The sequence below is a fragment of the Brienomyrus brachyistius genome, chromosome 15 (genome assembly GCF_023856365.1).
Source record: "Brienomyrus brachyistius isolate T26 chromosome 15, BBRACH_0.4, whole genome shotgun sequence".
In the NCBI taxonomy this organism is placed as follows: Eukaryota; Metazoa; Chordata; class Actinopteri; order Osteoglossiformes; family Mormyridae; genus Brienomyrus; species Brienomyrus brachyistius.
In genome coordinates, this window is record NC_064547.1 from 20665052 (window position 1) to 20681078 (window position 16027).

The window sequence follows — 16027 nt, forward strand, 5'->3', positions numbered from 1 at the left end:
CAGACCAGAAATAAACCTCCGGATCTTAAGACTGAGAACCTTACAGTATGTGCATCTGCAGGGACTTGCGACGCCTTTAGTAGCAACAACTGAAATCAGACGCTTCCGGTAACAGCGTATCAGTCTTTGGCATCGCTGTGAAGAAATTCGGGCCGCGAATTGTTTTAATTCAGCCACATTGGTGGGAAGTTAACTTTGAACTGCCAATTTAAGGTCCCACCCCAGGTACAGGTTCTGTAGGTTCCTGGTTGAATATTAAGTCTTTATCAAAATCTAAATCTAGATTATTTTTTATTGATTAAAAAGGAAATTAAGCGGGCTGGACTCTCTTGATGTGACGCTGTTAATTAAAGGACAGCTCAAACAGACCATCTCGAAGTGTTCTTCAGCTGCGTGTATTCACAAAGGGCAGCTGGGCAATCCGCAGTGTCGGTCAAAGTCCAGATCCGCGTCTGCCATGATAACCAGTAACTACACATTCCGCACTTTAATGACTTTCATTAACTTCTATTTAATGACAGCTTTTTAAACAAGAACATCAGCATAGTCCAGAAGAAATAAAATAATCAGAAACATTAACAACATTAACGACTCTCTTATAAAAGAAAAGTTAGTTGCATGTTTGCTTTATTACGCTAAAAACCTTTTTTGACGTATATATTACATAAAGGGTTCTCCACGGTGAAACCTGACCTGGAGGTAACCCAGACTGATTGCAGATGGAGGAGAGGAGTGACCAGAAACGTCACCCATCTCAAGGTCTTGATTATGGATATAAGTGAAGGATGCATATATGCACGTGTGCGGCTGTGCAGCGAACGGCGCCCCACCCGCATGCTGAACGAGCTTCTCATGAATCGTAAAGAGCGCACTGAAAGTTCAGCATTCACTTCGTGAAGGACCGGAAAATATAGAAAATTTACTTAAAACGCATTTAAACAATATCGCATAAGCAACGCCGGCTGTTTGACATTGAGGTATATTGGAAACAATCTGGAAACAATCCGCAACGAATACCACTGCTTTGTACAGCCGACTGATGCAAAAGGTAACGCTTTAAAAAATCCCGGTATCTTTAATTTAAATGCACTGTGGGCGGCTGTAGCAGGTGGATTGTCTTAACTTTCGCAAGTGCTTATCCAGGCATTTTTGGTTGTTTCTTTTGAAAACAAGGAAAATAATAAAGACCTGGATCCTGCAGTCATATATCTGAATAATATTATATTATTGCATAAAATACACTCACCATTATAGGGAAACAATATAGGGACATGTTATAGGTTTTTTTTTAAATGGAAGTCGCTTAATAACAGTAGAGGAATTTTCCAATTAGCACTACTAGTATAAATGCAATGTGGCTGAAAAGAGATTAGAATTATATTCCCAGTGTTTCCCATCCAAGTACAGTTAGTGAGCACGTATCAAATAAATTTAAAATCCAATATACAGCTTTGTTGATTATCTATGAGATCATGGTCTGATTCGTCTTTGCCCACCCCAGGTCGAAACAGTATACATCAGTAACTGCTATTTTCAATTTACTCTGCCTCAAAAAGGCGGTAATTCATTAGGTCGTATGTCATATGGTCAGAGTAATCCGCAGAAACTCCTACCTCAAGCTGCGGTTTTGGTTTGCTGCCTAACGACAATGTTGACACGAGTTTTTTATTAATTTAATACAGATTTCTTTTTTATTTCTTTCTTTGCTGCCCAGCAATTTATATATCATAAGTCATCTTGGAACAAATGAAGAGGTCATTCATCATGAAGACAATATTCCAGGATATTCTGAGGGCATTTGCTCTGCTGCTTGTGTCTGAAACAGTCACCTCAGTAGTCATCATGAATTCTACACAACTGGAGGCTATGCTCGAAAAATACATGGAGGCTGATGGAAACATCTGGGCGTCCAAGCCGAGGAGCAGGAGAGCCATCTCTGAGAGTGACATCCAGGTCATCCTCGATCTGCACAATAAGCTTCGTGGACAGGTCTATCCACAGGCATCAAACATGGAGTACATGGTAGGAAAACGTTGCTGAGTATATTTATTTAGTCCCCATAACTCCTCTCCCAAAAACACTCCAGCAGTTGTGTCTGTAATTCATTTAAACTGCATTCATAGGCTTAGGAGTGCATTCATAGACCACAAAGTGTAGGCATAGGCTACAAGATCCATTCCTAGGCCACAGGGTGCACTCATAGACAACATGGTGCACTCGTATATAATAAGGTACACTCATAGGCCTCAGGGTACACTTGTAGACCGTAAAGCACATTCAAAACCACAAGGTTCACTTGTAGGCTACAGAGTGTACTTGTAGGCTACAAGGTACACTTATGGTCACCAGGAGTGCTGTTCAGCCACAAGGTGCACTTGTAGGCTACAGAGTGTACTTGTAGGCTACAATATAGTACACCGTGCTAGCTGTGATTGGATCCTCACTTGCGTTAAAGAACAGGTCAAAAGTCATGCATGCTTAGGTCAATACCACAAAAGGAAAATGCACTGTGAATGCACTGCTAACTGCTGTAGCATGAGTGATGTTACAGCATGGCATGGCACAGGCAGGGGAAAAGGTACTGATCCACTCAGTGGCTACAAGACAACAGGGGGTTACCGGGGAAACTGGAATGCATTCCGGCTCAAAAAAACATAGAAAAATAAAAGAACCAAGAGGGATCAAAAAGCAAATGTGGAAACCGAGAGCTACAAGAACCTTGAAGTAGCATAGCCTGGGAACAGGGGAACTCAGGCTGCAGGACTAGAAAAGCAGACTAGCAAGCACACAGTAGTGCAGACAAAATAACTCAGCAAGGAGCGGAACGAAGACAAGCCCTCAAATGCAAAGCTGATGAGACGTGACGTAGGGCAGGTGGGAACTAATAGCTCAATTAACCAATCACAGAAGGCGCAGGACAACAGGATACAGGTGAAATCAACAACACTAAATGCAGACGGAAACTGGGAGAACTAAGAAACGTAGCGGAACACTAGGATAACGACACTAGGAATGACTCGGGCCACATGAATACACAGGAATAATAAAGCACTGCAGCTGTTTCACATTAACATTAGTGACACGTGCATGATTATAGGAGACTGACCAATCAGCAAACAGCAAGAACTCAGCGCTTAAGTGAAATCCAGGTCCAGTTACAGTAATTGAAATGGTAGGATACAAATCGTGTCCTAGCTCAAGCTGTATGGGATGACATGGATTATCTGGTCAGTCTAGTCTCTAGCCACCCTTGACCAAAAGGCCTTGATAAAGCCTTCACCATGACCAAAGGACTACAGCATCTGTACTATCCAGTCAGCCCTCTGAGCTAAACAGTAGTCAGCAGAGGTGGAGATTTCAGGTCCAGAAAGTAAAAATCCAGACCATGATTTACTTTCAACCAACCAGCTGAGTACTCTGTGACTGTGACTCTATATGCTCAACTGGCTGGTTGAAACAAAATCTTGGTCTGGATTTTTCATTTCTGGAACGGAACATTCCACCTCTGGTAGTCAGGGGAGCATGGAGATCACACTAGGGCTGAAGTCTACAGGAGGGAGGACCAGCGATGCCTACTGGCCAACCGAAGAAGGGACACAAAGGGCAGAGTCGGACAGCCTGACCCTGACAGCGCAGCTTACGTGAAACCTACTGCATATCAGGCATGGCAGTGACAGTGGTGTCCATAAACGACGGGTGATCTTTTTAACTTTTCAAGAAGAAGCTGCCTCTTTGTTTCTCTAGAGCTCAGCTTCCACACTGATGCGCCCGTTTAGACGATCTGATTCTGGAGTTTACAGCAGCCCACATGATTTTTTAAAAATTATTATTTTAAATATCATCATAAACTGTATACTGGGGTGAATACTGGGGAGGCTACCGGGTATTATGTTTAGAGTCTATGCTTTTCAATTTCTACAAAAATGTTACGAACATACATTTCAGTTACTTACTGACATAGGTAACATAACTGAAATTGCTCAGTGACAAAGCTATGGAGACCTACCAGCACAGGTCATGTATAGACCGGGTGGGACTGTCTGGGAGAGGACTGGGTTTGGAAACACTGGTTTTAGAGAATCAGCTTGTCTTAGGTATTGGGTCACACAGTCCAAAAGAAATTGACTTACTGTTTCCAGAATGTGGAGTTTTTACTTTTCATTTGGAAATATATTTCTAGTAAATTTCAGACTTATTCCCATCCTTCAGATACAGTTAAGAAGTGGGTATTTCCAGTGAAAATCCTGAATCTCCCCCCTGACCTGGGTTACTATCCCCAGGTTGTGTGACTTTCTCTGCTCTCCCTCTCCTCGTATAGACATGCTAACATCATAGTCCTTATGTTATAGACTCGCTACGACTTCGGATCGTGTGTCAAACTAGTCATGGCTGTTCAAAACGCTCCTGTTTTCTCCACTGGAGATGCACTAAGTAGGTCACTGCAGCTGAGAACTGTAGTCACTGTAGATTCTTGTGTGGAGATCGGTCTCAGTTTCCGAGCTGCTCCGGGCTTGGAAAAGGGCATTTATTTTGGAAGGCAAGTGGAACAGAACGCTCCCCAGCATAAAGCAGATGGTATAAATTATGGGGTATCTAGCTGTACTATTGTATTTTTTAACTAACCTTGATCTCCTGGGAGAGCAAACCGAAAGCAAGAAAATCCACTGGTACCATTTTGTAAAATAAACAACTGCAGTGCGTCACAATTGCAGATTTTGTAGAGAATGTGACCACATGTGGTCTAGGATCCTGTGCTGATGGTTTACAGTGGCCAAGCAGACCATGCTCAAAACCTCAGTGCCCAGTCTGATCCAGAAGATAGTCAGACCTTAATGACAACAGTAGTGCATTGTTGTAGGTTTATTGATGTTAACCAGTGTCTCCCAGAGAAGTGCCTCAAATGACTTGGTATGTAAGTTGTCTGCTTTCTTCTGGAGCAGATCGAATGTACAGAGACCAAGGATATGCTGATGCATGCTCTCCCATTCTGTCTTCCACCATGCCACTCTACAGCAGTGTGAACAAACTCCTCAGCTTCCATAATCTCTTTAAAAAGAAATTTAGCTATGCAGAGTAAACAGCTGCACTTTGACCTTGTGTGAAAATACATTAATTTGGTAGCAAGGCTTGTTTGCACTCTGCGATTGACAGGTGTGGGATGCAGAGCTGCAGCGGAGTGCAGAGGCCTGGGCCCAAACGTGCCTGTGGGAACACGGACCTGCTGGCCTCCTACCACAGATCGGGCAGAACCTTGGCGTTCACTGGGGCAGGTCTGTGTCCAGCCAGGAGCATCTAGAGCGGCATTTCGACTTTTCCGTCCATCACCTCTGCTGATTTCTCAATTTATCATGCAAAAGTTGTCACATCAAGAAACTGATTCGCATGTGTTTATAACACGCCGTCGATTTTATATTGATGATGCCACGGTTGTTCGTTTGTTGAGAAACCTCCATACCAGTGTGTCTCTGTAGGTACCGGCCCCCGACGTTTCACGTCCAAGCTTGGTACGATGAAGCGAGGGACTACATTTACCCCTACCCACAAGAGTGTAACCCTTACTGCCCCTTCCGCTGCACGGGGCCAGTCTGCACTCACTACACACAGGTAAAAAAAACGAGGGATTTCCCTTCAACAGGGTCAGTCTAATAAACAGTCAGGAATCGATCAGGAGCAACACTTTCAATCACTTCCGCTGCTGGAGTGCAGGACTTTCAGCTCCCAAACATCAGTGCGCCACCATGTGGCATTAGCCTGAAATAACACATTTACAGTCTTCTCTAATGTTACAGGCCTCAGCTTACGTACGTCAATTGTTTGTCTGTGAAAGTCAGTTTTTATTGTTATTTTTATTACTTTTCCATATTTTCTGTTTTATATATTACACTAAGTCTTCTAAGTCAATAGACAAATCAATACAGTTGTAAAAATAGATGGATGATTCATGACTTTAATATTCATGCTATACGATCCCTGGTTATACCTCTCCCTTCTGTTTCACCTGCTGAATGAAGGATATTTTGATAGAGAGTAAATAACAGGAACAGAGGAGAGGCGTAGAATGGGGAAATGGCCGGAATGGGTAACCAGGAAAAGTCACATAACACTTGAACTTCTTGTCATTGGGCGATTTTCCTGCGATGCCTTGCTGTGATTTGATCAGCTTGTGTGGGCGACCAGCAGCCATGTGGGCTGTGCGATCAACGTGTGCCACAACATGAACGTCTGGGGACAGATCTGGGCTAAGGCCGTGTACCTGGTCTGCAATTACTCGCCGAAGTGAGTGCGCCCCCTGTTGTATGACAGGAGAATCAGCTTTTAGGAGGCAATATTTTTTCTCCTAAGGTCGTATTTCTGCCAAGAGTCAAAGACAGAATGAATTTGCGCCGCTTGAGTTTCTGCACTAATGATTGCCCCCTTGTGCCCGCGCAGGGGGAACTGGTGGGGTCACCCACCATACGAACATGGCAGACCCTGCTCTGCCTGTCCCTCTAGCTACGGAGGAGGCTGCAGGGACAACCTATGCTACCAAGGTACCTCTGTGGTCATCGGAGATCAGTAACTACCGCAGATCGTCGCAGTGGCGATGGCCTCACTGCAGCGGTCGTACTCACGATGAGAGTCGAGTGCTGCTGTGGGCAATTTTACAAACAGTGGGCAATTTTACAAACTTTGTTTTATTCAGCTAATAATGCAGGGAGGCCTGGCGCCACATAATCACCAAAAGTGATAATGATCAGACAATCATTTTTGCACCATTATATGCCACATTTTAACTATGTTAAGTTAACCGCAGCTTAGAAATGCAACAACAGCGTTGAACAAGTAACGCATTCTCTCATATCAGGTTTCGCATCGCTTGTTGCTAAGGCCTACGTGGAATGAAACGGTTTGGCTGTCGAAAGAGTTGATGGCGAACATTCGTTTGCAGATGCGGGAGACCGTTTACCCCCTGAAGAAAGAGAGGAGAGTAACTACATTGAACCAGAAGCTTCCAGAAGTCGAGAGACTTGGCTGAGGTCTCCAACAGCATCTCCGAGGGAGGATTTGAAAATGAATCCAGTGGTCAATACACAGCAGATGTGTAAGAATGCCTTTTACACATACTTAGTCAAACTCTTGACCTGGAACATGCATCGTGGTTCATAAATTAATCATGTTTGAAGCCCACTTTGCAGTAGCAGTGGTAACACAGTCATGCTGGGCCGTTAATGTAATCGTTGCTGCTGATAATGTCATTGTATAGCAGCTAGAGCTGTGCAATTAATCGAATTTGAATCACGATTACAATTATGGCTTCTCACGATTATGAAAAAATGATAATCGAGCAAAACGATATTTGTTTGCATCTCATATTGAAATGATGCCCTACTTTATCTTGCGCAATAAATCCAGAACAAATTTTTCAGCGGTGCGCTTTGCCCCTCCCTAAACACTGTTAGCGAATTCCCTGCAGCACAGCAGGCATAACACTTTCATGCTCGAAATGGCAGAATGGGTACCTTTGGTCGACAAGAGGTAAACGCACATCAGTTATTTGGAAACATTTTGGTTTCTACGAATATGTTTCAAAGCCGTGTCTGCACCAAAAGGCAACAAGAGCAATTTAGTTAACCACTTACAGTAAAGCTTAATCATAAAGTGGTCTATTACCAAACAGTATGTGAACAAAAAGCAACTCATTCTGCAGCGCAGTTGTCCGTTAAGTTATCCTCTATAATGCAACCGCGTATCTGCCAAGTTCTCAAAAACACCGAGATATAACGGATGCCATGACATTTTATTTCTTTAGCACAGCTGGAAATATTGTCTCGTGCCATCGTGCATCACTGAAGCCTGATCCTGTAAACAAACTAGTTTTTCTTGCTAAAAATCTTTAATTTGCACTTTTTACATCAGTAGACTAAGCGGTGGACTTTAATATGTATAGCTGGGGAAAAAAAAACAGTTTTCTGAGGTTCAAAAACAGTTCAGTATAATTTATTTATTTGTTTAAAAACTATATTTGTACAAGTTCAACGTATGTTATCTTATTAAAACTGTAAATTTGTTTCAATTTCAATGTAAGTGTATAAGTTTCATTATTAAGATTCAATAAAAACAATGTTTCTGCAGTCAAGAATAATAGTGGCAAATAATCGTGGTAGATAATCATGATCTCAAAATAATTGTGATTATGATTTTTGCCATAATCGAGTAGCCCTAGTAGCAGGCCAGCAAAACATCTACTGCTGTTCATCTAGCTGCCGTCCTGCAGGTCCCGCTAGTCCTCTGGTGAGGAGGCTTTTGCTCTGTTTTGAGAGGAAACTATTCGTTCTGTGTTTACTTTTGAGAAGCTGGCATTGACCACAGTATTACGGCTTTGAAATCGCTCCCTGTAATGAAAGGGGACGCTGCGGGAAGCTGGGACACCCCGCTAGTGACCTCTGTGACCTCGTGATATTCCCGAGTTTGTTATTGAAGATTCTGGGGGAGATGTTCTCACCCTCAAAGAGGTGCTCTGATTTACTCCTCTCCTCGTTCTCTTTAAAGCCGGGTACCTCAGTCGGTACAGTCAGGGTCGACATCAAACAGCGTCTCCTGAGGTGCTTCTGTGCTGGTTGCTTTTAGAATCAGCTTATCACTGCCGGTACCGTGTAGTTCGGAGTAGCCTGGGAGTTTGGGTTTGCCTGATGCAGCAGTTAGATATTAAGATTGAAGAGCTGCTGCCGATATCGATTGCTAACGGCAGGCTTATGTAGATAAACCTTCAGTCTGCGGTGTCACACAAGTGATGTCCCATGAATTGAAATGTCTTTGTTAAATGTTTCTTCAGCACAGCTGGTGACATGCGACACAAAGCTGCGAGATCAATGCAAGGGAACCACATGCAATAGGCAAGTAACACCCATCAACTGTGGAAGTTATTTGGCGTGTTGTGCCGACTTACACAGCAGTTTTAATCAATCTGCTTCATTTATTAATAAAAAGTATCTTCTTTCGCATAGGTATGAATGCCCTGCAGGCTGCCTGCACAGCAAAGGCAAAGTCATAGGAACTGTTTACTATGGGATGGTAAGTATTTTACTGACATTTATCATGTTGCTATAGCTTTTGGACAAACAGGAGCTTGACTTTGAAGATCCAGTACGTGTTTGAACAGCAAACTCTGATGATATTATAACCTGATCTCTGGTTCTATATCTGCTCTGACTGTGTTATAACCTGATCTCTGGTTCTATATCTGCTCTGACTGTGTTATAACCTGATCTCTGGTTCTGCATCTGCTCTGACTGTGTTATAACCTGATCTCTGGTTCTGCATCTGCTCTGACTGTGTTATAACCAGATCTCTGGTCCTGTACCTGTGCCGGATTTGTAATTATTGAGTAGTTACAGCCCTGAGTCTGCTGTGCTTTTTATTTTCATAGCAGTCCAGTATCTGCAGGGCCGCTCTGCATCATGGTGTCATAGACAATGAGGGCGGCTGGCTGGATGTCACCAGGCAGGGGAGGCAGCAGCATTTCATAAAGTCCCACGAACACGGGGTGCAGTCTCTAGGGTGGGTGCCACTCTACACTGTTTACATTAAAGCGTAAGGTAGCAAATGAGTTATACGGAAACCTCTGGGTTTGCACACTTTAAAAATATGCTGCATGTTATATAGAACATATAAAAAATGGCAGCCTTTTCAGATAAATGGATTGTTTGATAATATTTGCCTGACGCCACTCATTTCCTTTGCTTTCACCAACAGAAAATACCAAAGTGCCAATTCCTTCACAATATCCAAAGTAACAGGTTTGTTTATTAACCGTCTGCAAAGACGATGCAAGATTTTGACACCGGAGTGTCCATAAGACGTACGTGTCTGTCTTCCAGTGAAAGCGATTACTTGTGAAACTACCGTCGCACAGCTGTGTCCCTACGAGAAACCAACACGCCACTGTCCCAGGTAAAGGTCGCTGGTGCTCAAGTCTTCCTGAAGTCTCCTGAAGATCCTGTGATGCAGCAAACTGCCACATGGCGCCTCCTGTTCCTTACAGGGTTTACTGCCCGCGAAACTGCCTGCAGTCGAATCCCCATCGAGCCCCAGTCATCGGGACGCGGACGTACTCAGATGTAAGTCAGCCCTCCCCCACATCTGGACGGTCGAAGGTGGGGGGAGTTCCCCATGCCTAGCAGTGTACCTTAAAGCCCCTTCCCTAGTCTCATTTTAGAAATTGTGAGGTTTCAAATTGTGAGATGAGAAGGAGGTCAGGAGGTCAGAGAACAAGAACAGTGGTACAGTATTGTGGTTCTGGAAGCGTAGAGAGGAGCAAGACTGTGAGACTCACCTTAGCCAGCGAGGTCCCTCTGCCACGCAGCATCATACCTCTGTCCTGCTGATGTGATATATATAGGCACATCACTTCTTCTTGCATTCATCCATCCATCCATTTTTCATCCATCCCGTTTATCCTACTGGGTTGCGGGGGGTCCGGAGGCTATCCCGGAAGCAATGGGCACGAGGCAGGGAACAACCCAGGATGCCCATCGCAGGGCACATTCACACACCATTCACTCACACCTGCACACCTATGGGCAATTTAGCAAGTCCAGTTAGCCTCAGCATGCTTTTGGACTGTGGGGGGAAACCGGAGTACTCAGAGGAAACCCCACGATGACATGGGGAGAACATGCAAACTCCACACCCATGTGACCCAGGCAGAGACTCGAACCCAGGTTCCAGAGGTGTGAGGCAACAGTGCTAACCACTGCACCACCATGCCGCCCCCTTCTTGCATTCAGTTCCTTTATAAATAGACAGATGTCTTGCCTTGCCCCTTAAATGTGAGACGCGAACGCAGTGTTTACCGCCTCACTTTCGGAGGTGTTTCGGGGGTGATTCATACAAACCTTCTCTTTCTCAGAGGTCCAGCATATGTCGATCAGCCGTCCACGCTGGGGTCATCCAGAGCCAATCCGCAGGATACGTAGACGTGATGCCCCTGGACCAGAGAGGACAGTACACTGGCTCGTACCAGAACGGGATCTTCTCCGAGAGGTATGGGAAGTTGGGACTGGCCAACAGCCTTGGGGGGGGGGGGGGGGGGGGGAAGTACATGTGGACCACAGTCACATGGCCTAATCCTCTGTTTGGCACCCCCCCAACCTGAGACTACAGGTCTTACTTGCATGTGCCAGCCTCTGAGCATGACCGAGCCATCGTAGGACAGGACCAACTGCCCCCCTAATCTTGCAAATCGTGACAAAAGCCGATTAGAGGAATGGCACAACCAAGACCCTGCTTGGGGGGTCACCTTGCAGGGTGGATGAGGGGCCTCTAGACGGCTGAGCAAGCAGCCTTGCCACTTCTAACGTAACGGAGGCCCTCGGCACTCATAGTATGTTTTGCGTGGCCGTTCCTTGCTTTGGGAACCCTTGACTGCCCCACATACCTGGTCTGGTTCACCGGGACTGAAATATGGAGAGCTGCCCGCCTTCTTTGTACCAATCATAACTGTATAAAATCCCCCTACAGCAAGCAAAATCCCACTGGAGGCAAGGCGTTCAGGGTGTACGCAGTGATCTGATTCCGAGTGGTGAGGGGAAGAAGGACCTCCATCCATCACGGGATCTTTGCTTGGATGGAGTCTGGAGATGCTTCATCGCCCTCATCCCACTAAGAGCACTGGACGCCCGCACACTGTGGCTTCCCATTGGGACAAACCAGTGCCATTTAACTGTAAATATGTATGGTGAGCTTCAGATTTTCTGATGCACGTAGCTATAGTAGACTGAGAGTCTACAATCACATATGTTGTTGTTATGCTTCCAAATACCCGAGCTGCCGTCTAGGGGTCATGGTGACCCCATGGTGAGTCGCCCTGGACCTCTGCACCAGGCGGGGTTTGGACTCCTTGGGTAGGGGTCCGAACCAAAGAAGATTCAGCTCTGCCCCTTTGGACGGACAGGAGGGCGGCTCACTGGCATGATTGTGCTTTAACAGTGCTCTGTTATTATCAAATATTTAAATTTTTTACTTTGTCATAAGAGTTTGAAAGGTGGCATATTTACTGTTTTATTTTTATAATTTCTTATAAATGCTGTTTACGGGGGGGGCACTGAGCTTTGCGTCATATTTCTGGACGGACTAGTGATCCTGTAGAACTCTCCTGCTGGTTCGGAGGGTTTGAACCAAGGTCTCGTCCAGATCCGCTCACATCCATCACATCATACAAACCACACCCACACATACTAAGACGGCCCCTGTTCCCAGATCCTTTACATTAAAATCCTGTAACTGGTACCAGGATGAATGTTCTCCATTTAATAATGGTAACAGTGCTGTGTTCATGTTACAAAACTAAGCTGTTTGCAAGTGTTGTACAATTTTACCTTATTAGCATTGAAAATCTATAATCTGCTGATTTCTCCATGTATTAATGTGTCTACTAATTTACCCGCTACCTCACACATCTAGGCAAACTTTGTTCTGTTTTCATTAAAATATTTCAGAAACATGAGGTTCCATTCATGAATGACTCTTCGTTCGTTGATATGAAGATCTGGGCTTGTTTTGAAATTAGTTCCTGTTTTCCCACCATCCTGGCTTCCGTCCGACTCGATCTGCTTGTTTATACAGCTTTACTTTCCAGATCAATTAAATCCTGGCCTCAAAATATGAGCCCTAAGGGGCAGGAGAGAAGCTCTGCTCTGGAGAGTGAGGAAAGGAGACCTTCTGCTTGTTAGCTGTACAGACAAAGACATGCCTTATGCATGTCGGGTTAAATCTCGCCTTTCTGGATCCACTGCTGCAGTTCAGGTAGTGGCAGCTAAGCCTCACTGGCAGGACACAGGCTCCGGGTGGTGCTGCATTCAATTGGGGCCCCTCTGTGTGGCCTGGTGGGACCCACACATTGGCTCCAGGCACAGCTATTTAATGTGCTGTAACAGTTACACACGCACGGATGAAATTGAGATTATGTCGATCTGTCAGTTTACGCAACTGAACAGAAAGAGTTTTATTTCGCGGAGGAAACCATGGAAACGAAATGCACAAGCTTGCAGTTAGATGAATTGATCAGTATGTGACACAGTGTGCTTCATTGTGCTTCACTGCATCATTCTTTATTTCGACGTCTGCCCTTCAGCCTCTAGCACTGAACTTCAGTACATACTTTTGTCAAAACCAGCTTGCAGTTCTGTCCATTCACATAGATGGATGATAGAATGTAAACTGGCTGTAGTTCTATACTATTATCTCTAATCACTGTGCTACTCACCACCGTGCCTGTGAGCAGAAATCATTCCTCACATCCTTGGTGGTGTGATGAAGGATAAGCTAGAGCTAAACAGGGGATTCAGGGTTTCAGTCTCTTACTCCAGAAGGGGCGATTCCTCCACAGGCTGCTGAATTTCACTGTACAATTACAGGGCTAGACTGGTAAAATCTGCCCTGAACTTTGAGGTGACCTACTATACATTTTGCTGAGTGGGGGGGGGGGTAGCATAATGAATTTTTACAGCCAACAAACCCATCGGCCCACTGGAAAAATACCCATCATGCCAGATGGCCAGTCCAGGCCTGGCCCTGAGACAGGGGGCCACAGCTCCAGAAGCTGAGAGTGGATGAGGAACGCTGACTGGGCGCCCTGGTCTGCAGGAGACCCTGTCCCCCCTTATAACGCTTTGTGGGGTCTGAAGCTTGGACTGGGCTGTGGTAAAGGCTTCAGGTGTGAGTAAATGAAAGAGTTTATTGGGGAACATCAGAACCTAAAGAGGGACCGAGTCTCCTGTGCCAAATCAGGCCAAATCACTGCCAACTCAAACACTGGAAAGGTACAAATCAGGCTGAATTCCAGTGTCACCATGAATGCACCCATCTGACTTCATTTAAACTGTGCCCTGGTGATCAGTCCAGTCAGAGTCAGCTGGGTTTCAAGAACAGGGGCATGTGTTGCCATGGGGACGCTGGGCCATCGCCATGGTGATGTGAGAGGGGCAGCCCCTTGTCATTGTTCTCTTTCTCTGACAGTTATAATATTGCTAAATCAAACACTTCGAATGACTGAGGCCACAACCCGAGATGCCCCAGCTGTGCCTGAATGAAGATCCCCCGGGAGATCGCTCACTGCCCAGAGAGCATGCTGGGTATTATTCAGAAAGACGCGGAACAGGATACAGAAAGACAAGGAACAGAATATACTGTAATTTTAAAACCGCAGTCCTATTGGTGCAGTGGTTAACACTGCTGCTTCACAGCAAGAAAGTTCTGGATTTGCTCCTGGGTCCTTTCTGTGTGCAGTTTGCATGCTCACCCTGTTAGCAGGGGGTTCCCACTGGGGGCTCTGCTTTCCTTCCACGGTCCAAAAACATGCAGGATAGGCTCCAGTCCCCCCCCCCCCCCCCCCCCCCCCCTCCACCAACCTCAGTGGGGATTAAGCGGTTACAGAAAATGGATGGAGTTCTGGATCAGCAATTGAGATCTGTATATCCAATCATCATTCTGACCTTCATGGGGAGATTACTTAAAGATACAGTATTTATCCAGGATGTGATTGCATGTGTTTTTCTTCTTCTTTGTTAAAAAATCCACTCTTTGAGCGGCTGCATGTGTGCAGGTGAGTGTAACGCCAATGGGGATGAAGGACTCTTCCTTAAGTCACTCTGCCTTTAAAACGTTCTTTTTTTTTAAGGGTGTGTTTTCTTTTTCGAAAAAGTGTCGACGGCGCATTAATATTATTGCACTGCAATTGAATAGCTACCTTCCTTCTCACGCCTCACTTGCCATCCACAGCTGGCCGTTAGTAATTTCCTGAGCGGCGTGCTTGAGTAGATGAAATGTGGTGAAGACACAGTGGCTGTTTAATTCAGCTTCAAAAAGAGTTTCCTAGGTAAAAATTGACTTATGTTGTTTTAAGCTATTTTAGTCTTGTGGGCAGTTTAACATAGGCCACTGACAGATTCAAGTGAGAATGTAAATTTAAAGTACACTTTAATTACAATTTGGCTTTCGTGTCAGCCAGTGACACTGCATTTTTTAAGGAAACACTGTCTGTCTGTGTTTCGGGCTCCGTTCTGGGTACGGTGAGCATGTGCTCTGTGTGTGTCTGTTTACACCCTGCTGAATGCAGATCAAACAAGCCTCAGTTAAATCATTTTCACTGGTTGTGGAAATATTGACTTGGCTTTGCATGAGTTTTCCGCGTCTAAAGGAAAACGATTTCTGTGTGAAATTCATGGAAACTTGTTACCATCCTTCTGAAGCACTGAGTCTGGAATAAAGTCTGAGCGGGTCTTATTTGGAATATATTGAATAGTGTATATTAATAGGCAGAGCATATAGCCTGAATCAACGGGAGCATTCCACTAATTCCTGGTAATGCTTCATATGCTTATTATGGGCGTGTGTTCTGTATGGTGGAGTGTGACTCTGTGGTTAGGGTTGTGGTTAGGGCTGTGCCTCTGATTAAAAAGTCACTGGTTCATATCCCAGGATCAGCAGGTTCATGTAGCTGTTGGGCCCTTGAGCAAGGCCCTTAACCCCCCCCCCCCCACCCCCCGTTTCTCTAGGGATTATTTGCAGTGTACGTTGCATTGCATAAATGCATAATCTGAACAAAAGTATGTAGATCTGATTCTTAGAAACTCACTAACTTTTTTTTTTATTATTCTTGCACCAAGGGTTTATGGGAAATTGAAGACTGAGGTGGCGGTCAAACCTTTGCAATATGGGAATCCTGGCTTTAGAAGCAGGATTAACAGGAGGACATCATTTTGCAGTTTGTAATTCACTGGTCACGTTACTTTGGAAATGCAGCGCATCACCTGATTTTGAACTTCTCTGAGCTGCTGTTCGATACATATTCTTGCTTAGCTGGGAGAACTACACAGCTGATAGTCCGAGACTTATGAGATCTGTGAGGTCTATGAGACCCAGCTGAGGTTCTTCACCACGGGGATCTCCAAAGTAGGAGTGGATGGGCTGGCTCTGTGTGTGTTCTGCATTCCCTCAGGCACCGTCCTCGACAGAGAGGTCATGGGCCACCCCCCCAAAACCAGCACCC

General features: G+C 45.1%; 1 protein-coding gene across 1 annotated transcript; it reads left to right on the forward strand.

Annotated features, from left to right (window-relative positions):
* Positions 1-804: 804 nt before the first annotated feature.
* crispld1a (cysteine-rich secretory protein LCCL domain containing 1a) lies at positions 805-12324 on the forward strand. The gene is made up of 15 exons (XM_048976932.1): positions 805-1048; positions 1715-2022; positions 5152-5270; positions 5472-5604; positions 6161-6276; positions 6430-6530; positions 6929-7081; positions 8813-8873; positions 8985-9051; positions 9407-9537; positions 9733-9776; positions 9858-9930; positions 10022-10097; positions 10889-11022; positions 11500-12324. Exons 2-15 carry the CDS (start codon positions 1747-1749, stop codon positions 11549-11551), a joined length of 1536 nt encoding a protein of 511 aa, XP_048832889.1. The 5' UTR covers positions 805-1048; positions 1715-1746; the 3' UTR covers positions 11552-12324.
* The last annotated feature ends 3703 nt before the right edge of the window (positions 12325-16027 follow it).

Coding starts and splice junctions, on each gene's coding strand:
- crispld1a (XM_048976932.1), top strand. CDS start 1,747: ATGAAGAGGTCATTCATCATGAAGACAATATTCCAGGATATTCTGAGG. Junction 9,931..10,021: donor CCAACACGCCACTGTCCCAG/GTAAAGGTCGCT, acceptor TGTTCCTTACAG/GGTTTACTGCCCGCGAAACT. Junction 10,098..10,888: donor GGACGCGGACGTACTCAGAT/GTAAGTCAGCCC, acceptor TCTCTTTCTCAG/AGGTCCAGCATATGTCGATC.